General features: G+C 63.6%; 2 protein-coding genes and 1 long non-coding RNA gene across 6 annotated transcripts in view; 2 read left to right on the top strand and 1 right to left on the bottom strand.

The window, feature by feature from the left end:
• The window catches only part of STAT3 (signal transducer and activator of transcription 3), a 33,662-nt gene extending 31,574 nt beyond the window's left edge, over positions 1–2,088 (top strand). For all 3 annotated transcript variants that reach the window (XM_039516943.1, XM_039516944.1, XM_039516942.1), the window contains one exon: positions 3–2,088. In XM_039516943.1, coding sequence (XP_039372877.1) covers positions 3–58 — 56 coding nt within the window. In that variant the 3' untranslated portion in view covers positions 59–2,088. The remainder of the gene's footprint in view (positions 1–2) is intronic.
• A 3,187-nt stretch (positions 2,089–5,275) lies between these two features.
• LOC120392261 (signal transducer and activator of transcription 5B-like) lies at positions 5,276–19,361 on the bottom strand. 2 transcript variants are annotated; one of them, XM_039516947.1, is made up of 19 exons: positions 19,111–19,361; positions 15,470–15,607; positions 14,401–14,557; positions 13,813–13,902; positions 13,354–13,528; positions 12,615–12,745; positions 12,383–12,534; positions 11,823–11,978; positions 11,252–11,431; positions 10,715–10,802; positions 10,512–10,634; positions 9,343–9,435; positions 8,629–8,835; positions 7,626–7,720; positions 7,402–7,532; positions 6,969–7,124; positions 6,642–6,693; positions 5,787–5,894; positions 5,276–5,629 (listed from the first exon to the last, which is right to left on the bottom strand). In XM_039516947.1, exons 2-19 carry the CDS (start codon positions 15,595–15,597, stop codon positions 5,503–5,505), a joined length of 2,349 nt encoding a protein of 782 aa, XP_039372881.1. In that variant the 5' UTR covers positions 15,598–15,607; positions 19,111–19,361; the 3' UTR covers positions 5,276–5,502. The 2 variants fall into 2 exon arrangements, with proteins under 2 accessions (XP_039372881.1, XP_039372880.1); XM_039516946.1 differs by lacking the exon at positions 19,111–19,361 and adding an exon at positions 15,722–15,871.
• Positions 13,454–26,587, top strand: LOC120392262. Its single transcript, XR_005591628.1, has 3 exons — positions 13,454–13,548; positions 21,041–21,178; positions 23,722–26,587. It is a non-coding gene; the product is annotated as an uncharacterized LOC120392262 (long non-coding RNA).
• Positions 26,588–27,977: the final 1,390 nt, after the last annotated feature.

Here is a 27,977-nt window from a genome sequence, read left to right as displayed (position 1 = left end):
AGAGTCTCTGACCTTCGACATGGAGCTGACTCCGGAGTGTGCTGCCTCGCCCATGTGAGGGCCACGCGCCCGGCTCCGCGTCTCGACAACTCTCGCTTCCCCGGCTCCGTCATTCCCTCGTCCTGCTAGGTCATGTGTCCGCTCCGTGCCCCAGAGCGTCCCCGGGCTGCTCCCTGGGGAGAGACATTGGCCTGGGGGTCCCGATCAGCTCTCGGCCGTCTAACCGGAGCACCCAGCCGGCGCTCGGAGGTGGGGTCAGGGGGCTGAGGGGAGGGAACCTTTTTTCTATTTCCTTCCATAACAAACGTTTTCTGCTCGATCAAGTGCCTGTTAGCATCTGATTGCCGCCTCCATCCGTGCGAAGCGCTTTCCAGACGCCCTTTTCCCAGCTCGTCCCTGCGCTAACATCCAAATCCCCACGAGGATTTCAACGAACAGGCCGTTTCTTTGAGGCAGCCGGGAAAGGAGCCTTGGAACCCAGCAGTCCTAACACCAAGAGCTTTAGCTAGTCAGCGTAGGGGCGAGGAGTGCGGAGAACGCGCCGGGCTGATCTGCCTCGGGCACCTGCTGGCGTCGAACGAAGGGGCTGTCAAGCGACTTCCCCCTACAGGCAGGTTATCCCAGAGTGGTTGTGCCTCGCGGGAGGCACTTGGTCCTGGCCTCCAGGAAAGGCTGGAGGCTGGGCTGGATGGGCCGTCAGCCCCGGGGCTGGGGTAACAGGTGGCCCAACCGATCTGTCTCCAACGTGGGGAGTGGCTGTGCTGGCCCCTGAGCTGGAGTCAGATGCGAATGGCGCGGTTCAGCTCCCTGCCCGTCTGCCGGGGCTCAGGCTACACCCAGCATGGGCGACGAGCAAGCCAGGCGCCCGCCTCCCGCTCCAGGCAAGCCCCCTGGAAACGGGCCTGCCCTGTGTGCGGGGGCTGCGGGGGGCCATCTCCAGGGAGCAAGACAATAGTTCTCTCCCTGGCACACCAGATCCACGCACTGTCACCGTCCCCAGGCTCTCTGATCCCACGCAGCTGGGTCCTTCCTCCAGGTGGTCCCTGCAGTGACAGTGGGGTGCCCTGGGTTACCGATCCGCTCTCTGGTGTAACCCGACTGCCCCCCATCCCTGCCCCAGCTGCTGGGCCCTTCAGGGCCCTGAATCAAACACAGTGTCCATGGCGCTCTCCAGCCAGAGTTTAAACCCCGCAGACCCGTCGGGCTGAGAGCGAAACACAGCGGCAGGCGCCAGACAAACCTGGGGGGCTTTGCCTTTCGTTTCAGTCTGAGGTGGTTTTTTCAGCGATAAGCTAGCAGGCTGGATGGCCTAGGAGAGTCAGCAGCCACCTCCCAGCCAGCTGTGTGGGGTGAGGGCTGCAGGAGGAAAGCAACGACTCTCCCAGCCTCTGCCGGAAACGTGCCAAATGGCCAGCAAAGTGTTGTGGGTCAGAGAAGGTGGATCTCCACCACGGAGCCTGGGTCGCCCTGCAGTGAGTCAGGGCGACCGTATGAAGCCATTACACACAGTCCTACGCTGTACGTAACCAAATAGAGTAACCAAGTGCCGGGCTTTGCATTTCTCAGGCTGAATGGATCCCAGTATTGAATCAGCATGTGCTGCTGGTGGGTGAGGGGCGCGGGGGTGCAGAGCAAGAGCCATCTGCATTTTACAGTGTGGTCTAAACCCAGGCGTCTAGACACCCGTGGGTGTTTCCTTTTCTTAACCCAGAAGCCTGGAGAAGCCCCATGCTGGGGCGGCAGCAAGCGCCTCTTCTGAGCTGCTGCTCCAGGCCCTACACCACGGGCAGCCTTCGCACGGGGCTAGTGCTCTGCACTAGTGCACTGCGGGGGCTCACGCTCACCGAACTGGCCCTGGAGTGCAGACCTCGGTGAAGGCTGTTTGCTGACCCGGGTTTATTGCTTAACACGACAGCTGCCTCCTTCCACCATCACCTCCCCGCCTGCCTCTCTGCTTCTCCGTCATCAGCCGCCTCCGGCCTGTACGGCCCCTAGTGACGCTCAATACTGTAAAGATTTTATTTTTTGTATATTTTATTGCTGTATTTACAGGCTTTAACTTTCTCCTAAATAAAGGTGCTAAAGCGACTGCGCTCCAGCTGGATTAATCTCGAAGCCGTCGCTCAGAGGGTCGGGTTAAATGCAAAACCCAGGGGCAAGAACGGCCAGACTGGGTCAGAGCAATGGTCCATCCAGCCCAGTACCCTGGCTGCTGGCAGAGCCCAGTGCCCGCTGCTTCAAAGGGAATTACCAGAACAGAGTAACGTTATCGAGTGATCCTTCCTGTCAGCCAGTCCCGGCTTCTGGTAAACAGGCGGTGGGGACACCCGGAGCATGGGCTTGTGTCCTTGGCCGTCGTGTCCTCCATGAATGTATCTAGTTCATTTTTAACCCTGTTATTGGTGTGGCCTTCACAACATGCCCTGGCAGAGTTCCCCAGGGGAGGGGGCATTGCCTGGCGTACTTGCTTTTGTCTGTTTTGAAACCTGCTGCTGCTAATTTCAGTGCCTGACCCCTGGTTCTTGTGGTCTGTGAAGGGGTAAATAACACTTTCTCCACCCAGTCATTTGAGAGACCTCGTATCCCCTGTAGCTGTTTCTTTTCCAAGCTGAACAGTCCCCATCTTTTCAGTCTCCTCAGATCAAAGCTAGTCCATATGCGGAAGCATTTTTGTTGCCCTTCTCTGTACCTTAGAAAAAGATACCTTGGAGGTGTCTGAGATGGGTTGACCAGATCTGCACGCAGGAGCCAAGCTCTGGGTGTACCGCGGAGTTATAGAGAGGCATTATGATGTCTTCTGTCTTCTCTAGCCCTTGCCTCGTGGTTCCTAATATAATTCGCCTTTTTGGCTGCTGCTGCACGTTGAGTGGCTGTTTTCAGAGAACTCTCCACGCTGACTCCAAGAGCTCGGCGTGGTAACAGCTAACTTGGCTCCCGTGACTGGATCTCGAGCTGGGCTTGTTTTCCAGTGTGCGGTGCTCTGCACTTATCCACAAGGCAGCCGCAGCGGCCTGGGCTTAGATCAGCTGGTTGGGCTGCATGCTAAACACCAAGACAAATGAAGCCTCTCTCTCTCTTTTCCCCCCCCCCTCCCCCCGTGGCTGCTTCTCCCCCTACAGAAATAGCAGAACTGGCCACTGAAGCTGACGCTGGGGTTCCTGGGCAGGCCTGGCTCCTTGAATAACAGAAGAGGAGTGGAGGCTGCTGCCTGGTGGGCCTTCCCAGCAGCCAGCAAGACCTGTGTATTTCCAACCTGCCACTGGCTGCTCCTAACTCTCTGCCCCCAGGGAGCCAGAGCCCAGCCTGGGCTGCTGTAGGACCCACCCGTTCCTTTCGTACCTTGCTCAGCAGGCAGGGTGCTCTGCCAGCTGCTACCAGCCCTGGGAGGGAGCCGGCGCCGGGCTGGGGCCCGGAACGTTGCAGTGCGAGCCCCAGACTGGGCAGAAAAAGAACCCAGCTGTCCCATGACTAGTCCCCCCAGCCCAGAAGCTGGGGCCTAGGCAAGGCTATGGCCATGCCAGAGCGGGAGCCCCAAGGCCTGCAGGGCCAGTGCCCCTTCCCCAAGGAAGAGGGGGGTGCCCAGGGCTGTGCACAAGCTGTTCGGATTGGCTTTTATTGCCCTGGGCACATCCCCTTCTGCAGACACCACGGGCCCCGCCGCCAGCTCCCTGCCCAGGGCTGGGCCACGGCCGAGCAGCCCTGGGCTCAGAGCATTGGGCGGCTACAGTCGGCTCGAGCTGAGCGGGTGCCTTGCTGCTCCCCTGCCACGGCTGCTTGTTCCGTCTCCATGGTCTGCCAGGGCCCTGCCCCTGCTTTCCTGGGCAGGGGCCAGGGCTGGCTGGGGGTGCAGCAGCTCCCCAGCACCACCTGCTGGCCCAGGTGTGTATTACGGGTTATAGCCTCCCCTTGCTCATGCCTGCAGCAGTCACCGGACCGAGCACAGGGCTGGGGGCCAGGTTCTTTTCTTACTCGGAGGAGCTGGTGGGGGGTGGGAACCTCTTGGATTTGCTGGTGGGGGAGGGGGCTGGATAAAGGCCCCCCAGGACAGAGTCCCCATGTATAAAAGGGGGTTCTGGGGGCGAGGGAGAGAGCAGTGGGGGTACAGGGCCTGGAGCTGCTCTCCTAGGGCTGGTCCCTGCTGCACCCCTGGGTGCCCGCCAGCAGGAGCAGGGCCCTAGTGCTGTGTTGTGCTGCCACCTCGTGGCGAGCCAGAAAGCTGCAGCCGAGCGAAGGGGCCCAGCTGCTCTGCTGGCGGAGGGGGGGGCTGAGCTGAGGCTGCTTCGCTTTAGAGCTTGGCCCAAAGCCGGGCGGGGGCTGCTCCTTTCCCCAGCCCCTGCAGGCCCCAATTTCACTCCCTCCCCGTTGGCCAGGGTGGGGGGCTGGGCCGGGAGCCCAGGTGCAAAGGACGCTGGGTGCATGGGCCTGGCCCAGCGCTGCCCTGGCCTCCCTGCATGCTCTTGGGCCGGTCCATTGGGGACCCCGGCGCTGCCCCTTTCGCTCACGCCCCAGCCCCCCCCCCCCCCCGCCCAGCACAGCACAGCCACACGTTGGCTGGGCTCAGCTGCTGGCGCAGGGCCGGGGGGTGCTGAGCAGGCTGCTCGCAGGGGGCCAGCTAAGAACAAGCTCCCCCGGCACAGCCCTGTGCTGCTGGGGGCGGATGGACACCCCTGAGCTCCTGCCTGGAGCAGCCTGGGCGTGACGCAGAGCCTGGCTTTAAAAACCATCCGCTTTATTAGCTGGTCGGTCATGAGAAAAAGGCTTGAGAGCCACCAGCAGTGGCTGGCACGAGAAGGGAATCCCCCCTCCCCTGCTGCCACAAGGACGGGGGGCGTCACCCAGGGGCCAACATGGGGGGAGGGATGAGCCCATGGGGGGGGTGGGAGACCCCTGCTTGTCCCTCCCCAGCCTGCTGCCCAGCATTCCCCACCCAGAACGGGGGTTGCCCCTGGGTTGCCCCCTGGCTTTTCAACCCCCTGCCTGGCTTTTGGGGCTGGGGCACGCTGGGCTAATAGTCGCGTCAGGGGAGGATGGGCAGGGGGCTGTGACCAAACATGGTGGGGTGTGGGCCAGGAACGAGGCCAGGCGCCAATATTGATAAAGAAACCAACATGGCTGCTATGGGGTGAGGCTGGGCTGGGCTACGTCCCCCACGCCCAGAGAGGGGCAGCTCTGCCAGTGGAGCCAGGGGACGCGAGCTGGACCGGGACCCTGCCCTGCCCCCAGCACCCACCTGGCTCAGGCCTGGCACGAGGCGGCACTGCCCATGTTGGGGAGGAGTGTGAGTAGGAGGGGCCCTGCCAGAGCCGGGAGCGGCTGGGACCCCAGAGACGCAGCCATGGACACTGCAGCTGGCGCAGCAAAGCCCTCGGATGAGCACCCCCCTCTCCCCCCCAGGGGCCCACGCACAGAGACACGAACACAGGGCTGCTCTCCACGGGGCACGCACCCCGGATCGGCTCCCAGGGTCACGGCTGCCGGGCCGGGCCGTACCACGGCGCAGGGTCACGACTGGCTGTGGGGGATCCACTGAGTGTCCATGGGCCGCCGGAGAAGCTCCTCCACGTGTCGCGCGACGTCCATCGTGTCGTCCAGGTCGAACTCGCCCTCGGGATCCAGCACAGAGTCGGGGCTGAGAGAGAGAGACAGGGCGAGCCTGGGGGAGGCATCCCAGAACAGCCACGCCGGGGGGCCGGGAGCAGCGTGCTCCAGCTAAACGCCTCCCCCAGCACGGGGGAGCCCCTCGCCCCCAGAACACCGCTCAGGGCCGGGGAAGGAGCAGCACCTACTTCTGCGGGTAGACGTTGTAATGCGGCTGGGAGCACACGGCCGGCGACGGCGCCTGATCCATGTAGGTGACCGTTCCGGCGGCAGAATCCCCGGAGGCGCTGGCAAACCTGGAACAGACGGGGGGCCGGCGCGTCAGCTGGGCTGGGGGCACCGGTAAGGGAGCAGCGCCCCGACGATGGGGAAAAAGCAGGGAGGGCCCTGAACACCAAGTGGCTGCAGAATGCTCAGAGTGAGGAGGGGGCACAAGGCAGAACTGAGGCAGCTGCTAACAGTAGTAAGGGGCCTGCCCCCCCCCACTGTAATTTGAGCAGGGGCAGAGATGCTGGGGGCCTTGGGCTCACGCTGTAGGGCTGGCTCCAGGGTGAGCCCAGCCTGGCTGGAGTGACTCTCACGTCCTGCTGGCCCCAGCCCTGGCTCCAGCTCCCTCTCGGGATCATGGGGTGCTGCTGCCCGGGGCTCTGTTCGGGCCAGGCTCCCTGTGGGCTGGGGGGGAGGGTGCCAATGGTGCCTTACACCCCCGCCATGGCCCACGTTCACACAGGGGGCACGTGGGGCCAGCAGACCCAGTTTGGCAGCCGAGCCGCCTTGGGTGTCAGTCGCTCGCAGGCGGCGGCAGGGAGCCGGGGACGGATTTAACCCAGAGCAGAGCGGGCTGGAGAGGCCGCGAGCCTCCCCCGGGTGAGTCCCCCTGGGAGCTCCTTGCTGGCACTTCACCCAAAAGGCCAGGCCAGGCGCCCGCCGGCTCTGCGGGGGAACAGGGCCTTGGCTGGCAGGACTCGCCCAGGGCACAGCCCGGCTTGCTGGAGGGGGGGAGGGAGCCCAGACACGAGCCCCCTCGGCGGGGAAGTACTTACTCCGGTACCACCTGTTTGATCTGGGGCTTCACGTAGCCATCCACGGCCTTGCCTGCAGTTGGAGGAAAGAGCTGTGAGCCCGCCAGTCCTCCCGGAGTCACCCTGCCCCGTCACCCCCAGGCTCCTGCTGCAGCCTGCCGGTGCATGCGCACCCACAGCCCGGCTCCTGCCCCACGTGTCCCGCCAGGCTGCAGGAACCTGCCTTCCCCCCACCCACGCTGCAGCACACTCCGGTCAGCCGGGGCCAGCACTCGGCAGAGCCCCTCAGCCAGCACACGCCGCGGCGGGACCTGCTGCAGCGGCTCTGCCCAGCCGAGAGCGACTCACAGAGAACCGGCGTGTAGTACTTGGAGAAGACCTCGTCCTTGGGCCGGTCGGGGAACACGTAGTTGAGGTAACTGAGGTCGCCCAGGCGGTCGGCCAGCGAGCGGATGGAGAAGTCTCTGGTGGTGAAGGGTTTCAGGTTCCACAGGTTGCGGTCGGCTACAGGAGACAGGGGGCAGCGTGAGCCGGGCCGCGAAGGGCCAGGCGTGGCAGGGAAAGGAGCCGAGAGCAAACCCAGCCGTGCGCTCAGGTGCCCCGACCCTCTGTGAGCCGGCCCCCGCCAGCCACGCTGGATGGAGATCACTGGCATGTCTCCGTCCCCTCGTGCTGGCCGGCAGGGCAGTGAGACGCCCCTGTTCCTTCGGCTTTTCTCCACCAGCCCCCGGGACCAACGGCAAAGCCGGCCCAGCACGGCCCCGGGCCCACCCTGACTCACGCGAGTCGAACTTCCAGGCGATGGTGATGCCCCCGATCTCGGAGTCGCTGAACCGCAGCAGGAAGGTCCCGTCCGGCTTGTTGATCAGCAGGTCGTGCGCTTGCTGCTTGTTGACGAAGCCCAGGATGGCCCTGGAGCACAGAGAGGGGGGTGAGGGGCTGGCGGTTGGGAGGGGGGAGGGCTGTGCCGGGCCGTGCCGGCCGTTCCGGGAAGGAGGTTCTCACCCGTCATTCCAGTGAGGCTTCTGATGCTTCTTCAGCACCTCCATGACCCCGTCGAACCACTGCCAGAAGGTGTAATTCCAGCCGGGTAAATTCTCCTGGGTGAAGAACAAGGCGAAGCAGTGAGGGCCAGGCCTGCGGGCCGTGCCACGGGGTTCTCTCCCGGCCCGCGGGGTAAAAGCAATCCCCGGCAGCGCCGGAGCAGCCTGGCCCTCCCCACCCCCCGCATGGACACGTCTCCCCTGGGGTGGGGCAGAGAACAAACTGCACGGGAGGGATGTCGGGCCTGGGGCTGTGGGAGGGTCGGTGCTCGAGGGGGTGGGGATGTCGGGCCTGGGGCTGTGGGAGGGTCGGTGCTTGAGGGGGTGGGGATGTCAGGCCCGGGGCTGTGGGAGGGTTGGTGCTTGAGGGGGTTGGGGATGGCACTGGAGGGGGTGGGCTTGAGGGGGTTGGGGATGGTGCTTGAGGGGGTGGGGGATGTCGGGCCTGGGGCTGTGGGAGGGTCGGTGCTTGAGGGGGTGGGGATGTCGGGCCTGGGGCTGTGGGAGGGTTGGTGCTGGAGGGGTGGGGATGGCACTGGAGGGGGTGGGCTTGAGGGGGTTGGGGGCTGGTGCTTGAGGGGTGGGGGGATGTCGGGCCTGGGGCTGTGGGAGGATCGGTGCTCGAGGGGGGTGGGGGGGGGGGATGTTGAGCCTGGGGCTGTGGGAGGGTCGGTGCTCGGGGGGGTGGGGGGGATGTCGGGCCTGGGGCTGTGGGAGGGTCGGTGCTCGGGGGGGTGGGGGGGATGTTGGGCCTGGGGCTGTGGGAGGGTCGGTGCTCGGGGGGGACGGCGAAGTAAGAATTTTGGCAGTTGAAGGACATTAATGGGTCAGGCCACCCTGGGTCTCCTGCTGCCCCACCACCCTCCCCACGCTGTTGTCACCAAGTAGCCCCCGCAGCTGGGCGCCCCCGCTGCCCTCCCGGCCCAGGCCCCGCGGGCGGAGGCTGGCAGGGCGGCGCGGCTCACCCTGTTGAACTGGGACCAGGAGACGGACATGGCGCTGTACTCCTCCAGCTGGGCACTGCTGCTGTTGAAGAGCTTCTGGGCCAGGAAGAGCAAGTTCTCCTTCGTCAGCCCCCGGCTGCTCTGCACCTCGGCCTTGAACTTCATGTTGAGCGCCTCGCACAGCTGGGGCCACAGCACCTTCTCGGGCACGGCGAACGGCACCCGGCCCTGCGGGAGGGGGCGGCGCCCGGGCTCAGGGGGCGCCAGCTGCACCCGGGCAGGGAACCCAGCGGGCAGGGAACCCAGCGGGGAGGGCTCCGGCCCCGGGAGCATCACTCCCCTCCCCCAGCGTCTGCCTCCCCTGGCACTCACCCCCCAGCATCCCTCTCCGCCTCCCTCCCCCAGCACCCCCTCCCCCTTCCCCCCAGCGCCCCCTCCAGCGTCCCCCTCCCCCCCAGGGCTCTGTCCAGCGTCCCCCTCTGCCTCCCCCACACCCAGAGCTCCCCGCCGCCCCCCCAGAACTCCTGTCCCCCTCCCCCAGCGCTCCTGGCGCAGAGACCGGCTGGGGCAGGAATGGGAGACCGCCCAGGCGAGAACACAGAGGGCTGCAGGAGGGGCCAGGTGGGGGCGGCCCAGCCCAAGGGACCTGCTGATGTGGGGTGGCCAAGGGCACTGCAGCAGGGGGGCAGGCCCCCCGGGTGTGGGGATCTCCCCTCGGCGGCGCTGGCTGCTCACCGGCTCGGCGAAGGCGTTATCCCAGAGCACGGTGGCCGTGGCGTTGTTGTCTTGGCTCCCGTGCACGATCACCACCACGGGCAGGGACAGCGTCTGTGGGAACCGGCAGGGCCAGGCTGAGTGTGGGGCCGGGGTGGGGCTGGACCCAGCTCCGGTTCCTGCCCTTCCCCCACGGCCGCTGGGCGAGTCTCCCCCTGTGCTCCCCGCCCCCATGCCCACCCTACGGGCCCCGCTCCCCCCGGGGCTGCCCCAGCTAGTGACTGAGGCTCAGGAATTCCTGTGTCCCTCCCTCAACCCAGAGACGCCGACACGGCCAAGCCTGACACCAGCCCCAGGAGGGCTCCTAGGGCAGCGGTGCCAGCGCAGGGCCCAGGCCAGGCAGGGCAGCGGTGCCAGCGCAGGGCCCAGGACGGGCAGGGCAGCGGTGCCAGGGCAGGGCTCAGGCCGGGCAGGGCAGCGGTGCCAGCGCAGGCCCAGGACGGGCAGGGCAGCGGTGCCAGCGCAGGGCCCAGGCCCGGCAGGCCCGGGCAGCGGTGCCAGCGCAGGGCTCAGGACGGGCAGGGCAGCGGTGCCAGCGCAGGGCTCAGGCCGGGCAGGGCAGCGGTGCCAGTGCAGGGCCCAGGACGGGCAGGGCAGCGGTGCCAGCGCAGGGCTCAGGCCGGGCAGGGCAGCGGTGCCAGCGCAGGGCCCAGGCCAGGCAGGGCTTAGGGCAGCGGTGCCAGCGCAGGGCCCAGGCTGGGCAGGGCCCAGGGCAGTGGTGCCAGCGCAAGGCACAGGGCAGCGGTGCCAGCGCAGGGCCCAGAGCCAGGCAGGGCCCAGGCCGGGCAGGCCCAGCGGTGCCAGCGCAGGGCCCAGGCCGGGCAGGGCCCAGGGCAGCGGTGCCAGCGCAGGGCCCAGGACGGGCAGGGCTCAGGGCAGCGGTGCCAGCGCAGGGCCCAGAGCCGGGCAGTGCCCAGGGCAGCGGTGCCAGCGCAGGGCCCAGGCCGGGCAGGGCTCAGGGCAGCGGTGCCAGCGCAGGGCCCAGGCTGGGCAGGGCAGCGGTGCCAGCGCAGGGCCCAGGCCGGGCAGGGCTCAGGGCAGCGGTGCCAGCGCAAGGCACAGGGCAGCGGTGCCAGCGCAGGGCCCAGAGCCGGGCAGGCCCAGCGACGCCAGCGCGGCACCAGCTTTACCTTGACCTGGAAGACCAGCTCGTTGCCGCCGACGCTGAACTGCGACTCGAAGAGGATGGTGAACTTCTCCTCGGTCACCGACTCGGCGCCGCGGCGATCCGAGCGCTTGATGCGCTTCAGGGACTGTGGGAGGCAGGGGAGAGCGTGAGAGGCGGCGGGGGTGGGGGGCGCAGGGGGAGGCGGCGCTGCGGCCCGGCTCTCACCATGTTCCTGAAGTGGGCGCTCAGGGTGCCCGTGGCCTGGTGGTACTCCATCACGCAGCAGTTGTTCAGGATCTCCCCGCTGCTCTCGCTGCAATGGGAGAGGCAGGTCAAGGGGACCAGGCACTGGACCAGCCCCGACTGCCATGGGGCACGGGGGCGGGGGGGCAGGGCGGTGCCGACAGTCACCATGGGGGGCAGCTCCCTCTGGGCCCAGGGAACCCACTCACGGGCCTGGAGTCCAGCCCAGGGGGACACGGGGCCCCATGAGCCAACCAGGCCGGGCAGGGGGGTCTCCTGGGGATGGCGTGTGACTGACCCTCCCTCCGCTCAGCGATACCCCGGCGGGGGGGGAGGGGGAGGCAGCTCCAGCCACACGCTGGGCTGGACTCTCCGGGGGATCCAGCGACGCAGAGAGAACAAGGAACCAGCCCCCCGGGGCCCTGCCAGAGCCCCCGTCTCCCCAGGAGCTGCGGGGTCAGCTCGGGCGTCTCCCAGGAGCTGCCCCGGGCTGGGCGGGGGGGCCAGGGGGGGCATTACTTGCGGGTGCTTTCGTTCTTCAGCAGGGCCTTGGCTTGCTGCTCGCTGATGATGGTGGCCTTCACCTGGGGCGGGTTCATGTGCACGTTCAGCTTCCCCCCCACCAGCAGCCGCACCGTGGCCGCGAACTTGGTCTGCGTCTTCAGCACCTGGGGGGGCTGCTTCTCGATGATGAAGGTGCTGGGGGGAGGAGCCAGCGTCACGGGCCTGCGGCCGTGAGATGGGGCCAGGGGCCGGAGCTACGACCGCCAGGCGTGGGGGTGGGGGGACGGGGACAGACACCGGCACCTCCCCACCCCGGCTCACAGCCCCTGCGCCCAGATCCCCCTTCCCAGCCCCCAGGCCAGGTCCCCTCCTGCCCAAAGCACTTGCCCCACGAGCCCCTTTCTCTTGCCACCCGCCCCGCAGTGCCAGCAGCATCCTCACCCCCCCGATCCAGCCGGCCCCTCGCAGCCCAATTCCTGCCTGCCCAGGTCAGAGCCTGAGCCTCGGCCCCCCAGCCCGTGTGGGGCAGATGGGCCCAGCCCAGCTCACATGGGGCAGACAGGCCCGGCTCTGCCCCCGGCGGTACCTGGTCACCAGGGCGGAGATGATGTCTGTGATGGTGCCATTGAGCTCGGCCAGCATCTCCTCCACGGGCCCCGAGATGGGCAGCTGCTGGCACAGGTGCTCGGCCCGACGGATCTGCTGCCGGTTCTGCCAGATGATCTCGGCCAGCTTCTCACACCTGGGGCGAGGGGCCCCCGGGCCAGGTCAGTGCTCTGGCAAGGCCCAGGGACATCACGAAGCCCCAGGCCTGGGTGTCCCGTGTCTGCGTCCCCCACCCCGGGTCCTCCCAGGCTGCGCGGTCCGGCCTTAGCCTAGGCCTGTGGGGAGCTCAGCCGCCCCAGGAATCCAGTCCCACGTCCCTGGCGATGGGGGCAGGTGACCCCTCGTGCCCTGGACTAACAACCCCAGCGGGGGCAGTGTCACCCCCCAGGGCTGCCTCTTGGGACCCAGGGCAGCTCCCCGGATTCCCTGCTGCCGGCAGCACCATCCGCTGGTTTCCCAGCCAACCGCCCAGGGGCCAAGCGGTAACTCCCGGGTGCCCAGCCCCCATTTCCCCGGCAGCGCTGGGAGGGGCGGACGCACCAGGACTGCAGCACGTCCAGGGTGCCCTCGGGGGGCCCGCCGTTCCCCGCCAGCTGCTGCCGCCGCTTCCACTGGATCAGCTCATCATCCAGGATGGTCGTCTGTTGCTTGCGCAGCAGCTGCAGGGTTTTCTGGTGCTTCTCCGCCAGCTCCTGCGAGGGGACGGGGTGTTAGTGGCGGATGGGGCCGGCACCGGGGAGGGGAGTGGGGTCCCCCCGGGGCTGGCGCTCACCACTCGGTACTGCTGTAGTGTCTGGGCCTCCCGGTGCAGCCAGGCCTCCAGCGACGCCTTCTTCTGCTGCAGCGTCGTCTCGCGGGACATGCGCTCCTGGGGGCCCAGCTGGGAGAGCTGGGAGAACTGGGCTGGGGAGGAGGCCAAGAGCATTAGCCTGAGCCCCATCTGCCCTGGGGGCTCCCCGACTCTCAGCAGCACCCCCAGAACCCCTGCACCAGGTCTGCCCCTGGGTGGGGGTGGGGGGGACTCGCTCCCCAGGCCCCATGGAGCCGGTGGGACGGTGCTGAGCTGGGGACTCCCATGGGACTCTGGAGGGAGGGGAACCGTCCCGTGACTGCTCAGATACCTGGGGCCTCCTCACGGGGGCGTGGAGGGTGGGTGAGACGACACCCCACCCCCAGGAGCTATGGCAGTGTCTCCCCCGCACCGGGGGGACACCCCCCCAGACACCCCTGGTCCCAGGGCGGAGCGGCCAGCACGGGGTGTGAGGCACGGAGCTGCACGGGCAGCATTCTGCACCCGCTGCAGCCCCCCGCCAGACCCAGCCGGAGCCCAGGGCCTGGCGCCCCTCAGCAGCTGGGATGGGGCAAGAGCTTCGGGACGTTTGCTGGCACGAGCCGGTGTCTCCCCGAGGACGGGATCTCAGGGCGAAGCTGCCTCTGCCCTGACGGTCTCTGCCCCCATCAGTCCATCCCCACGGCCCCTCCCTCTCCCCACGACTAGAGCCCCCCCCCACCTTGCAGGCGCATGTTCTCCTGGTACTGGATGATGAAATACTCCTGCGTCTGCTGCAGCTTCTTCAGCTCGTTCTCCGTGTCCTGGGTGACGAGACGCAGCTCCTCGAAGGTCTGGTTGATCTGCAGGTGCTTCTGGGACATGGCGTCCGCCAGGCTGCTGGCCGGGGAGGGACTCTGCAGTGGGGGGGCATCAGGTCAGTGCCGTGACCCCCACGCCTGGGGCAGGGAGAGGCAGGGCTGCAGGGGCTGCCATGGGGGGCAGCGACGGGCCCCAGAGCACGGAGGCCGAGCCTCACGCCGTGGGGCCGTGGCTGGAGCCACAGGCACTGGGTGGGGTGAGGGGCCCCAGGGTGGTCCCAGCAGAGTCAGTGCCCGTGGCTGGGCTGGGCTGGGGCAGTGGCCCCGGGGCCCCAGAGAGGCGGGGGAGCGAGACAGGGCCCCCCTGCCTGGCTACTCACGTTAGTGGCCTCCCGAACCAGCCGCTGCTCGTGGTACAGGATGTGGCGGATGCAGCGCACCAGCTCCATGGGGCACCGGTCGTACGTGTTCTGCAGGAGGGGAAGCAAAGCTCCTGAGCCATGCGCAGAGTGGGGCTAATCAGGGGCTCTCACCGCCCCAGGCTGGGGGAAAAGGGGGTGCCGTGGGCACTGGGCGGGGGGGGCTTCTCCTGCCCTAACCTACCCTGCCGGCATCCCCGCTCCCAGGGCACGTGGGTGAGGATGGGGGTCACCCCAGACGGCCTCTGGCAGGACGGCAGCTCCCCATGGCCTGACAAGGAGCCCGTGGGGGACGGAAGCGGCTGGGGGGGCTGCGACATGGCAGGGGATGGAGCTCGGGGCAGCAGCGGAGGGGGCTCAGGGATGTGCTGGCCCCACGCGGTGAGGAGAGGGGAGAGACGGCACCTGCCATCACGCACTCTGCTGCCGTTCCAGCCCCTTGCTATGCGCCAGGCTTGGCCGGCCCACGGGGGAGCGCCCAGTGGGAGCGGCCGGCCCCTGGCAGGACACGAGGGGAAAGGCTGCCCCATTGCGGCTCCGGGCACCCACCTGCAGCTGAGTGGCATAATGCCCCAGCTTGATCTTCAGCAAGAACCCGTCCTCGCCCATTTGGTGATCGGCCTTCTTCTGCAGCTCCTGGATCAGCCCCTCCAGTAGCTGGGTGGCTTTGAGGTTCTCCTGGGGGTTATCGAGGTCGATGGAGTCCCTGGCACAGAGAGAGACGGGGGGGCGGGGGGTTCAGCTGGGGCCCGGCCTGCCCGCCCCAGCTCGGTGCAGAGACTGCATCTGCTGGGGGAACTCAACCCTCTGCCAGTGAGGCCCCCCCGTGTGCCTGTCCCTCAGCAAACTGGGACGATCCAGCCAACCCGCCACACAAAGCCCAGAGCGAATGGGAGCAAAGCCCCTGGCCCTGGCCCTGCACCTGCCCCCACCCACCCACCATGCCAGTGCCCCCTCAGTCACAGACTCCTTGCCGCTGTCTGGCTGAGTGCAGTTGCGAGTCCAGCCCTGATGCCCTTCTGCCAGCTCTGACGGGGGAGGCACTGAGGCTGCGCCCAGGTTCCCTGCAGCGGCCAGCAGCTCCCCTCGTGCAGGATCCCTCACGAGGCAGCTTCACGGGGAGTCTAAGTGCCCTGAGGTTCGACTGAGGCGGCTGCAGAGGTAGCAAGGCTGATGCACGGCACTGGGCAAGTGATGCCTGCTTAGTGCAACCCACGTGCCTACAGAAGGGTAAACTGAGGCACAGCAAACCGGCAATGGGCCCCGGATCTGTGCTCAGACCACTAGGCTGTGCTGCCTGTCTCTGTCTCAGCCAAAAGCAGCATTTACCATTTTTAACTGATAAAACAGAGATTGGCCAACGGTGGGGCGGGGGTGGGAAGCGTTTGACAGAGGACGCATGCCCCAGCCTGGGGACAGAGCCGGGACGCAGCGTTCACGCGGCAGCACCATTCTAGACCCCTCGTACTGCAGGGGGAAGAGGAGAGGGGAGTTAGGTGAACCATCTGCAAGCAGCAAGGAGCCCCATCAGCAGCCGGCCCCCAGCTCCACCATGCAGCCCCTGGAGGAAGAGATTTTACTGGCACGGTGACAACAGCATGGAGCGGGGCTCACCTACCATGCCTGGCTCTCGATCCACTGCGACAGGTAATGCCGTACCTCGATGGGGAAGTGCTGGCCGTACAGCGCCTGCATCTGGCGCAGGGCCTCTCCCTGCAGCTGCTGGGCCTGGATCCACAGGGCCATCGGTCAGAACCTGGCGGAGGCACACGACAGTTACCCAGGAAGGTTCTTCCCCCACTCGGGAGAATTTGCAAGCTCAGTGGCCATTGTCTTTCTCGGCTCCGGGCGCACAGGAAAAGCAACTCACATCCTTTCCTGTCTAGTCACTCACAGCCGCTCCCTCAGCAGTGGGGCACAGGATCCAATCTGCGCCCAGAAGGGGATGTGACGAAGATGCTGGCAGAGGGAACCTGGAGCTGCCCACCAGCCTGGCCCAGTCAGTGTCCCTGAATGACAGGAAAAGCCACCAAGCGTCACCACCCCAAAGAGACAGATGCTGCTCCGGGGAGACGGGCGCGACAGGGCGAGCCAAAGCCAACGGCAGGAGCAATGTCGATGTCTAATGAGCTCAGGTCCAGCTCTTCCCAGGAACTCCCAATTTCTGGGGCCCTGTTGCAGGCCCCCGGCAGGGCCTGGCTCTCCACAGAACAGGGGCTGAGCAGTCCCTAAAGAGTCTCTCAGACGGGGCCCCCCAAGTCCCCAACCGTCTCTGAGCCTGGAGCTCTCCAAGACAAGAGTCTCACCCGGCAGAGTGGGGGTGAAAACGAAGCGGGTAAACTCCTAAACTCAGCTCCAGGTTCCCCAAATGAGAAAGGAGCAAACACCATTTGCTCGCACGCCTCCCACCACACCCTCATCCCGGCAGGAATTCCTGCGGGGCATCTCCTGGCTGAGCCTGACTCCGCTTTCAGGAAACCAGGTGCTCCTTTGCCAAAGGGCGGAGCGATGCAGGGGCGGCCAAGGTACCGGTGTGCTGGGGTGCACACACCCACGCGGGTTTGACTTCACACACAGGAGCCGGCCCCACGCACAAAGCTTAGCACGTGGGTCACTGCTTCCCTTACCCTGGAGCCTTATGCCGAAGCCAAGAGGGAGTTTCTCACGGTCCAAGAGGGATTCGAAGAGCTAGAGCCTCACCCCCCCATGCTGCATGAATCCCCTCCACCCGCTGTGAGGGAAACATCCCCTTGGAGCACTATGCCTGCTCTGCCACACATGGGCCAGTCCCAGGTCAAGCTAGACCAAGGGGATTCTGGGAAATGTAGTTCCCAGGGGAGGGTCATGGGAATTGTAGGCTAATGCAAGGCATGCTGGGAGGACTTGCTGGGCAATATAAGGTGCAGAAGGGCTCTTGGGCAAGGCAGTTGCAGCTCAGGAGAGTGCGTGGGTGGAGGGGCAGCTATGGGAAAGGGCTTGTGGGGAGGGCTAGAGGCAGGGGCAGGCTGGTGCTGCCACCTGCACTTGTTTGGGGGTCCCAGCCAAGGGAAGCCCCTTCCCACATCAGGATGGGTTGGGGGGGACTGAAAAGCCCCAGGAATGGGGCTGAAGGAGCATTTGGGGTCTAGCTTTCCTGGCAGCCGGAGGCTCTTCTGCCCGAAGGGGAGCTGCGGCCAGCCGGAGGGGCACACACCCTGCTCCAGCGGGGTCCTGAGGCCCAGCCGCAGCCAGCACCAGGTACGTGCCAGTGCGCGAGCGGCGGGCTCGGGCTCCAGGTGCATGGCAAATGCTCTGTGCTACCCCCTGGGGCCCGGCTGTACCTGGGTTCCGCGACGTGGCTGCATTTATATAGTGCAGATTTGGGGGGGGGGCGGCTAGGTGTCTGGGGGGCGCAATCCGGGAAGGAAAGCGAGCAGCCCGTATTGACGGGTGGGGGAGGCGTTAACTGCCTCGTTCTAAACGGAGAACTCGCTAATAGCCAGGACCCTCAGCCCCGCACTCTGCTTCACAACACGTCCCCGGGCCCGCTGCCCACGGGGTCCCGGTCTGCCGTAGCCACTGCTGGAGCTGGAGCTGGAGCAGTAACCAGGGAGCTCTCTCCAGCACGCAGCCTCCCTCTCCTTGCTGAGCTACTGCCCCGATGAGGGATGGGGGCCCATCTGCCTTGGACACTCGCACCATTCAGCCCCCGGCGTGACTGGGCCCTGATTCAGGTAGGCCAGTGCCGAGCTCGGGGGACAGGGCCGGCTTTAGGAGGTGCAGGGCCCAATTCGAACAGTTGTGACGGGGCCCCGGCAGGGAAGACACACACACACACACGTAAAAAAAACACGTGGGGCTTGTACTCACCGGGCGGTGCTCCGAGTCTTCGGCGGCACTTCAGCGGCGAGTCCTTCACTCGCTCCAGATCTTCGGTGGCACTGAAGGACCCGCCGCCGAAGACCCAGAACAAGCGAAGGACCTGCTGCCAAAGTGCTGCCGAAGACCCGGAGCGCTGCCAGGTGAGTAAAAATTAAAAAGGCGCCTCTAGCCAGGGAAGGGCTTCTCACTAGGCGCGAGGCCCGATTCAGGGGACTTGGTGGAATTGGCCTAAAGCCGGCCCTGTCTGGGGATGCTCATTCTGAGCTAAGTGCAGCTTTTCTAGGTTCACCCAGACAAGGTTTAAGCTAAACCAAAACAAATGTCCACACGGGGGTTGCACCAGGGCCACTAAATTGGTTTAAATTCACACCACCGGCTAAACCTGGACAGCTAGCCATGGCACTTGCAGCCAGCACTCCCCGCTGCTCTCCTGGCAGCCCCACCAGCGCAGGGCAGGAGCCGAGCTAGGTGCAGGGGACGTGTGACTGTAGCACTTGTTCCTGCTCCTTTAGCAGACGCAGCTTCCTAGTGCAGTTAACAGGACTCGCCGTCCCTGGCGGCGGGCCTAGGTGGGCCCCGCTGAGAATGAGCCACCTCTGGCTGTGAGCGTCTCCTGTAGACACGCAGCGTTCCCGGGATGCTAGAGCTGGGGCTGTTTCTTCGTCCCCTCCCCCCAGTGCTGCATAAACACACTCACATGTGTCTCCTGCATCTCCCTGAGCTCCCGTCCTCGCCTCCCTGCCCCGTCGGCGCCTGCCTAGCGTGCGGTTCTGACTGCCCGTTAACTCAGGCGAAACACCTGTTACTAGGCAGGCACGTTACCCGGAGTTGCAGCGAGTCCAGCCAGACACCTGCTGGCCATGCTGCACAGGGCTGGCTCCCTGCCAGCTCGGCTCAGGTGGAAACCGTGCTAAATTCAGATCCAAGGACCCAGGGAGTGGTGTTGATGTTAAGACTGGAGCCCTGCCCTGCACAACCACGATTGCTCCAGCTCTCCTGCCCAGGGAGCTGCCGTCTCTGCTTACAGGGCATTAACCGGACATGGTTAAATCAGAGCTTCTCTCATTCTTGCTTCATACCCCCGTCCCCCACACACAGACAACCCCATCGACAGCTCCCCTTGTGTTCTGCCAGCTGGGCGGCAGGACTCTGACCAGCCAACATAGGGGCGCGTGCCCCCGTGGCCTCTGCCCAGGGAGCCCGTGAGAGGTGAGGATGCATTTCAGGGAGAGATTCTGCACAGAATGTCACTTGTAAGCCGTCCGTGCCGGCATCTGTCCAAGGCCTAGGAGGCTTTTACTAGTTGGGCAGCAAACTCACTCCTTGCAGCACGGAGCGGTGGCCCTGGCGCCGGGTCAGAAGCTGCTGGTCCCTTCCCCGAGTGCAGGGAATACTCACGGCAGGAACAGGTGTTCTCCTCGCTCTGCCCTGCCCCATGCACCACCCTGGCAGTGCCTTGCCAGCCACCTGGGCACCCCCACCCTGGGCACTGAGGGGGATCCTGCCTCTTGGCAAAGGGTTTGCGCCCGCAGGGACAGCCCAGCGCTGCTGCTCCACAGGCTGCCCTGCTACAGGAAGGAGCGAACAGCAGCTATTTCCTTCCAAAATGTCAGCTGCCTCTCGCAGACCAAACAGCAAGTGCTGGGCTCCTGGCAGCTTCCTCCTCGCCGCTGCAGCGAGCGCGCGGCCGTGCGCAGATCCAGCCACGCTCACTGGGAGCGCCAGCGCGAGGCCGCGTGGGGCCGGCAGCGGCACAAGTGTCAGAGGGTCACATTACAGCCGTGCTCCTTGCCCAAGAGGTATTTATAGTTTTATGATCCAGGAGGATGGAACAAAAGGAAACAGCTGGAAACTGGCACTTTCAGCTAATCCTGATTTATAGTTCTGGCTCTAATGTGAACGGGACGTAACAGGGGCTAGGCTCTGTGTGGCAGAGAGATCCCTGCGTCCTCTTGGTCGGCCAGTGACTCACAACCGCAGGCTGAGTAACTGCAGTCCCCCTGCCAGCAGGGTCAGTTCGCCCCCTCTGACAGCTGGGGAGACAGAGGCAGGCTCTAAGTGACTTGCCCAAGGCTGTGGAACAAATCTGTGTCAGAGGCAGAATTGGAACCCACAAGCTCTGGGCTCCCAGCCCTTTGCCGCAACGATGGATACATCTGCACTGCAGCTGGAGGGGAGACTTCCAGCTCAGGGAGCCGCTAGCTCTGGTGAGAACTAGCATGCTGAGAACAGCCGCGCACAATCCAGGTGGCAAGGCCTTGTGCTCCGGGCGGGCAGCGTGCCCATCCCGCTGAGGCTACCCTCCTGTTCGCAGCACACGGGCTCAATCCACGCGAGTGGGGGTATGTCCACCCGAGCTGGAAATCACAGCTCCAGCCGGGACGTGCGCTGAGGCAAGAGACGAGCACCGGCAGATGTCCATGGGGCTGGAGGGAGGGGCTCAGAGCTGGGAGCTCCGGGGGTGTGGGAACGAGCCATAACGATCGTGAAGCAAGGCGGGGTAGAGACCGCATGCCCCTTCCGACCCCAGTTGCTGCCTGTCTCATGAGGGTGGCACAGTCGTTGGCATTGCCCCAAGTGGGGTGGGTTGGTCTCTAAAGCACCCACCCAGCCAGGAGCCTGTCCGAAGGAGGGACTTGCAGGGATCTCTGTCGTTTTCCCCCCACGCGCTGTCCTGTGGACCAGTGCCTGGGAGCCAGCCGGCCGGCCAGCCAGCCCAGAGCAAGGAGCAGCCAGCCCTGGGCTGGGTCTCTGCTGTGCAGCAGTTTGCTGCTAGAAAAGTAGGTCACTAGAGCAGGCTTCCTCCTTCCTGAAGGGCGGGAGCTGCCCCCGTGGGCACCCCTCTGCAGCAGGCCCCGGCAGCGAGGAGAGACGTGGCACCAGCTGCCCAGCAAGGGGCTGGTCCGAGAGCGTGAATCAAACACCCCCATGGATTAGGGATTTCTAAATACAGCTCAGCTGCTCAGACACTCCCCTGGCAGCTGTGCCTTGGAGAGGAGGGCAGCCCCTGGCAGAGCAGCCCCAGGGCGCAAAAGGAAAAGCACAAGATCAAACCTGGCGCTGCACAGCTAGCACCTGGCAGCCGACGCCTCCCAGAAATATGCAGGGCGGCCGCTGGCCACCACCAATAGATGAAGCAGCTACACGGCCAGGCCTGAGGAGCAGGGGCTGGCTCAGCGATTGCGTCTGCCCGCCGGTCCCAAGCAGCTGCCCCTGCGACGGAAGCAATGCTGAGCTATGGGCAGAGGGAGGGGAGTGGGCCACCCAGGGAGGGGGTGGCTTCAGCTTCTGTTTACTTCAATTACTGACTTTCCTTCCCTTTTTAAAGAGCTCGGAGCCCCCGGCAGAAGGCTGTTACACAGGGCGCAGGCAAGCAGCAGGGGGCGAGGTCAGCTCTCATATGGAGGAAAAGGAGTCAGGACACCTGGGTTTTCTTCCTGGCTCTGCCTCAGACACCATGGACAAGGTACTGGGCCTGTCTGCCTCAGTTTACCCACAGGACTTGCCTGGCCCACTGCAATGGCTTTAGTAACCGGTTCCGAAAGTTGCAAGTGGCAGGGTATTGCTGCAAGTCACTTGCAAACCAGATCTGCTCTAGGAATGATTTGGGGGCAGGTCTCTGGCGTGTCACAGGAGCTCAGACTAGAGGATCACAATGGCCTCTCCTGGCCGAGGAACCTAGGAAAAGATTTCTAGAGCCAAAATGGGGAGTCCCTGGATTTCTGCCCTGTGACCATCTGCAAGTTTCTGCTACATTCACCCCTGCAGAGTGCACCAGGGACCAGCCCCATTCCCCAGCCACCCTTGACTACTGCAGAGGGTTATAAAACTCTCAGGAAAAATTCCAAGAAAGCCTCTTTTCCTCACGCAAGTCTGTTCCAAACACAGCACGAGCCGCTGCAATCTACGCTGGGAAAGGCACAATCTTGGCTTCTCTGCAACATTTGATTATCTTCCCTTCCATTGCAGAAGGCTCCCTTCACTTGCTGATCTCTCATGTGCGGGAGCTGGAGAGCTTTGCCATCCCACCGAGCAGTGGGGGGCAGCCCGTGGCCCGCAGCCCGTCAGGATAATCTGCTGGGGGGGGCCGCCAGACAGTTTGTTTACATTGACCATCCGCAGGCACGGCTGCCTGCATCTCCCAGGGGCCGGGTTCGCTGTCCCCGGCCAATGAGAGCTGCGGGAAGCGGTGCGGGCTGCATGTTGCCACCACTGCCATAGAGCAACACATATAAAATTGGGGCCAACTTCCCAAGCTGGGAGGCCACCACCGTCCAGAACACGCCACGTCAAGTCTGCGCTGAGCCCTGCGCTAGGCAATGTGCGCTGCTGCTGTGGGCTGGCTTCCCCCCTCCCAGCTCCCTAAGAAAAGGAGAAGGGTGGGCAGGTTTCTAGACTCTTGATCCATGCCCCTCTCTGCAAGGGAGCAGCGCGTCTCCTTGGACTCTGGGGAGAAGGATGTGCTGCCCCCGTGGGTTCCTCTCTCTCCCGGGGCAGGAGCTGGGGGAAGAGGATGCACAGAGTCACCCAAGGGAGCAGAGCTGCCGGGGGCTCGGCTGTGGGGGCAGGGGCTATCATGGCCGTGCCTAGAGCCCCCGTGCAAGAGCAGCTCTGCAGACAGTAATCTGAGCGGGAGGACGCGACCGGGCGGCTTAGCAAGCCCCGGGGAAGCCTAATCTCTGCTATTAATGCCAGCGCCCCCCTGGTGGATAAACCCAGACACGGATTAGACAGGCCTTGGAGGCACTTTAATAACGGCCCCCGTGGCCACACGGCCCAATTCCTCTCGCCCCGGGGGGGAAACAGGGGCTTGACCAGCTGGAGCCAGCGAGGCACAAAGCAGGGACCCACCAGTGTACAGGCTCTGCCACAGCCCAGCCCAGGGGCTTTCCCTGCCCAGACGGGACTCCCCAGGGCAGGAACTCAGAGCCGGGCGCCGCCTCGGCTCAGCCAGCTCCATCCCATCCAGCCACTTCCCCTCTCCCGAGGGGCTCGAGGAGCAGTCGCCTCATGAGGCGAGCAGGGGACTTGGCAGGTCTGGATTCTCTAGTGCATCACCCAGGCCTTGGCACAGATCTCCTGCACCTTTCCAAAACCAAACGGGGTCAGGTACTTGGCCCCCGGTAGGGTAGGGACCTGCAGCAGCCTAGCCCAGCAATTCACATGTTAATTGTGGCTTCTGCCCACTGGACTCCCTGGCTGCGCTCTGGCTTGGCATCTTACACACTGGTAGGGGGCAGCACCGTGTTACTGGACTTACCTGTCAACTAGAACCAGGAGCAATTTGACCACGGGGCCACGTCCTGCCAAGACTTGGCGTTCGGCTCAAGCTGTCCCTGGCATAGCCAGGACGTCTGCCTTAACCAGGGCTGCTTATCTCCCCGCAGATCCCGCGTGGGCCCTAGGGTAAGATCCTGGACACGAGATCCTGGACTCACAAATGAATCCCAGTTTGGGACTTGGGATGCAAATTCCTTCTCAAGATTATTCCCACGCTCTGTGCACATCAGCTTGGACGCAGGCGTCGGTTTATTTTACAAGCTGTGACTTCTGGCTCCGCTCCCGTCAGAGAGTGAACAGATAATGAAGACAGGCTGGCTCCTGAGCTCCCCGTTCCTCATGAGCAGCACTTCACCTGTGACTTCTGGGCTGCACTGGCGGGTTGGGGGATCAGGTCAGCTCCAGCGAGAGTGTTCAAACCACCTTAGGAGACGGGCACTCGGGGGTGTCCCTGCATCTCTGCTACCTTGGTTACTGCGTATTGTGGTTATTGCAGCATGAGTCAGCTCAAGGCTGGGCAGTTAATTCTCGGATGCCTGGCATTTCTGCTCAGCTGGCTGACAGTGCTACAAAATTGTTTGAGTCATAAGAAAGGGCTGCTCTCCACTCACAGTAGCCCAGCTGGCGGCCGAGTGAAAAGACACATATCCCAGCAGAAGGGGATGGCTTAGGGGGCTAGGTACCAGGTTTGAAATTCCTGCACTGAAACCTCACTTCTCTACCTTTCAGACGAGAGGTTTGAAGCATGATAGGATGAACCCAGCCTCTCAACGGCCGAGGGAGAGAGTTCCAGGCCCCAGACTGCCCTTCCAGCTGAAATATTAAAAGACACACACCACTCGAATCTTCTCCAAATGGACACTGGACTCCACCACCCTCCTTGGGAGAATGGAGGGGTCGGTTACAGCCGCCTGGACCAAAAAGCCTTTCTCCCCACATCTGTTCAGCGGTCTGCTGTCCCCTCCCCAGAGGTGGCTGCATTTTCAGGGGTGCATTGATGTTACTTCTGAAGTGCCCTGTGGTGAAGGGATCATCCTACAGAATCTGTGTTGGCCTGGGCAGCCCAGCAGCTAAGAAGAATCCCCAGAGTACAGGACGGTGCTGCTTGGGTAGCAAAGTCCCTGTGCCAGGGCACCAGCTGGGCACAGAATCCACTCGAGGTGCGTAATGAAAGAACCACGGCGCTCGGAGTGGGCCTGGGCCAGGCTGGCTGTGCAGCTGTTGGCACCTGGCAGCGAGAAGCGAAGAAGGGGACTGAGGGATGAAGAGAAGAGACTCCAGGCAGCAGCTGAGCCTTGTGTCTACAGGGTCTAGCACAAGGGAGTTACGGTACCGCCGAATAGAGACACCACTCACCCCACCCCCTCTGAGTCAGCCTGGAGTTCCCCTGAGGAGCGGGGCTTGTGACCGGGGATTCCCACGCAGCCTGGCTGCCCAGAAGTGAGGGGTGGTGAGGAGAGCTCTCCTCGGAGAGAAGCCTTTGCCTGTGCGTGGCTCAGCCCCCGTGAAACGGCAGGTAACACAGGCTCCCCGCTGCTGTGTGCACAGAGTCTTCCCCTGCAACAGCACCAGCCCGTGGCAGCCACCTGCATCCTCCAGTTCTGTTTGCCACCGCGAGGGAGGGCTGCAGGCACAAAAGTTTTTTCTAGGAACTGTTGTGGGGCAGGTCTCTGGGCTGTGCTATGCAGGGGGCCCTTCTGGCCTGGGAAGCTATGAACTTATGAGCGGCGGCCCTGCCTCCAAAACCCTCCCCCAGCAGCTGCTCCTGGGCCAGGCAGTCATGAGGTAACTCACCCCCACCAGGCTGAGTCCTACGTGACTTGTAACCTAACAAACCATCGGCACTGGGGGGAAGGTGTTAAATGAACTGTGCCTAAAATCTACCATCTGCCCGCTTCACAGAAAGCGGAGTGCCAGGATCTCCATTGCAGCGTGACAGCCCCTGTCTGCATGCACCGTGCACTCTCATGTTACCAGGGATACCCCAGGCACCGCCCAGACAAAGCAACACCACCGCGGAGCATTGACCGCCTGAGCCGCTTGGTGCATTGAAATGAGACCAAGAGACTGGTGGAAAACTGAAGCAGCAGCGGCAGCACCAGCCCAACCTGCCATTAACTAGGGTGGGTCAGCTCCATGCGGGAGCCAGAGGCCTGTCCCTGTCCCCGGAACAGGCACGGCAGGGTGGCACGCGTCCCTTTGCTGCCCTACCCCGTGCCTCTACACAGCTGCTGTAGGAAAACTCTGCTGCTGCCCTCCGTCCCGAGAGCCCCCTGCTAGCCCGTCCCTGGGCTCTTCCCTCTTCCCCTCGGTCTTTGCCAAGCCCCTCGCTCCCGCACGTTTGGGATTTTTTGTAACCAAAATACTCGTCTATGTTCCGTTCTGCTTGAAGGGAACAGTAGCTTTGCAGTTTGCGGCTCAGTTCTGTTTTGTAAAGCTAAGACAAGCCCTTTGCTGGCCAGTGTTTAGAGGAGGCAGGCTGAGTGCTGTTAGACCGACACTCCAATCTCCCCCCCGTCCCCCTGTAAAAAGAATAGAGGCTTTGTGCTGAGCCGGAGAGCACACGCGATTGCTGCCCTCGCCACAGCGTCATCCCTGGGCCCGAAGTGCTAAAGCTCCTAAAACAACAGTCAGAGATTGCGTCCCCCCTTCTCCCCCCCCATTTAGTACGCTAGCACAGCGGGGCCCAGCGAGGTCAGGAATGGAGACGCTCAGGCTGCGGCCCGCTCAGTCCGCCTGCCCCTGCCTTGCACAGAATCACCCTACTGCCCAGGCCTAAGCAGAAGCACTGCCGTGTTGACAGACAGACCCAGTCTGTCTCCGACTGTTCCTCTCCTCTGAGGTGGCACAGGCCCCACCCCAAAGATCTTCGAGGAGATCACCCTGTTACAGCCAGGGGCGGCTTCCTGAGACAGGGGCCCCTTACCCCCTTTGGCTGGTATCTGCACTACAGTTTTAAGTTGTCATCAGCACGTCACTGTGCTCAGTGTTGCACAAGCCGCACGCTACAGATGGCGCGCCTGCCCAAGGGAGCTGACAAGTGAGCCAGATGGACACGGAGTAGGTGGGAGGAACAGGGAAGCCCATGGGAGGAATGAGTGGGGTCATTTAGCATTAATATTGTTGCCCTAATTCCCTAGGGTTACTACAGAAGGAGGGAGATTGTGGGATTTGGCTTTTCCAGCTGGAAACATAGTCACCAATTTCTGAATAGCTCTGCTGTGGTTTGTGCTCCAGAATGTTTCTGCAGAGTTTGGTTTTCAAGCCCCTTCTGGCTGTTATGGTCAGTCTCGGGGTGCAGAGAGAGCTCCCAGGGCACGGGTAACAGAGGCTCTGAACACCAGCCCCACTCAGTCTGTTGGCATAGGTCTAAAGCAGTTTAAAGACTGGTGCAATGCTGTGTGTAGACAAGCCCTGAATCCCCACAGCCAGAAGAGTCTGGGTGCAGGAGCAGGGTCAAAATGTGGGGAGCGAAAGGTACAGTGCAGATGGTCCCTCCACCAAAAAGCTTCAGTTCCTTCTATCAGGCCTCTGCCAGCGTAGCCGTGTCCTGAGCCGGGCCTGCTGTACACGGACTGGGAATAAACATCCGCAACCTCGGACTCACTGCCCGCCCCCTCTGTGGCCAGAGCCAATGTTATTTCCAAGCTGGGAAGAATCAAAGGACTGGAAGGGACCTCGAGAGGTTGTCTAGTCCAGTCCCCTGCCCTCAGGGCAGGACTGAGTAGTGGCTAGACCGGGGTGGGCAAACCATGGCTTGCAAGCCACACCATTAAAGTGCAGCTCACAGAACCCCCACGTTCCCTCTCCCCAGACTTGGGGGGAGTGGGAGCTTGGGACCTCTACCTTGCAGCGGGGGGTGGGGTAGGGGCTTCTGCCCAGTGGGGAGTGGGATAGGGGATTCAGCACTAGCTTCTGACCTTCGGAAGATTGTCAGATGCGGCTCAGAGGGTCAGTAAGTTTGGCCACCCCCTGCTCTAGACCATCCCTGGCTAGGGTGTGTCTAACCCGCTCTTAAAAATCTCCAGTGATGGCAACTCCTGGGCAATTTATTCTAGTGCTTTACCAGCCTGACAGGAAGTTTTTCCTAATGTCCAACCTAAACCGCCCTTGCTGCAATTTAAGCCCATTGCTTCTTGTCCTGAACTCAGGGGTTAAGAAGAACAATTCTTCTCCCTCCTCCTTGTAACAACCTTTTATGTACTTGAAAACTGGTCTCATGTCCCCTCTCAGGTTTCTCTTCTCCAGACTAAAACCCCATTTTTTCAGTCGTCCCTCAAAGGTCATGTTTTCTAGACCTTTAATCATTTTTGTTTCTCTTCTCTGGATTCTGTCCAATTTGTCCACATCCTTCCTGAAATGTGGCACCCAGAACTGGCCACAATACTCCAGTTCAGGCTGTATCAGCGCAGAGCAGAGCAGAAGAATTACTTCTCATGTCTTGCTTACAACACTCCTGCTAATACATCCCACTCTGACCAGGGCCGGCTCCAGGATTTTTGCCACCCCAAGCAGCAAAAAGGTTGTGGGGGGAAGCCGCGATCGCGATCAGCAGCACTACCTCCGCCGGTTCAGTCTTCAGCGGCAGGTCCTTCGCTCCGAGAAGGAGTGAGGGACACGCCGCTGAAAAGCCAGAGGTGCCGCCCTTCTCCGTTGGCCTCCCCAAGCACCTGCTTGTTGGGCTGGTGCCTGGAGCCGGCCCTGACTCTGACCCCCAGAGTTAATTCACCTTGATTATAAATACGTGCCTTGATTGTCAGGATTGATTCTGAATCTGGCACCACATTCCCCATGGAAAAACATTTGTGGGGTTCAGACTCTGAGCACCTGTGACTGCGTGTGGCTTTCAGTGTCTGAGCAGGGGGTGTCACCAGAACCGCCTAAGATGTCACGGTCAGCACAAGCCAAGGGAGTTGTGGCCCCGAGTACCCAAGCTGCTTTGGCTGTGTTCCCTGGCAGCGCTGGGAATGAAATAAGATGCAGAT

Source organism: Mauremys reevesii, linkage group 27 (assembly GCF_016161935.1).
Source record: "Mauremys reevesii isolate NIE-2019 linkage group 27, ASM1616193v1, whole genome shotgun sequence".
Lineage (NCBI taxonomy): Eukaryota > Metazoa > Chordata > Testudines > Geoemydidae > Mauremys > Mauremys reevesii.
This window is presented reverse-complemented; position numbering and strand designations above follow the sequence as displayed.

Coding starts and splice junctions, on each gene's coding strand:
- LOC120392261 (XM_039516947.1), bottom strand. CDS start 15,597: ATGGCCCTGTGGATCCAGGCCCAGCAGCTGCAGGGAGAGGCCCTGCGC. Junction 9,436..10,511: donor AGCTGGTCTTCCAGGTCAAG/GTAAAGCTGGTG, acceptor CGGTTCCCACAG/ACGCTGTCCCTGCCCGTGGT. Junction 7,721..8,628: donor CCTGGTCCCAGTTCAACAGG/GTGAGCCGCGCC, acceptor TTCTTCACCCAG/GAGAATTTACCCGGCTGGAA.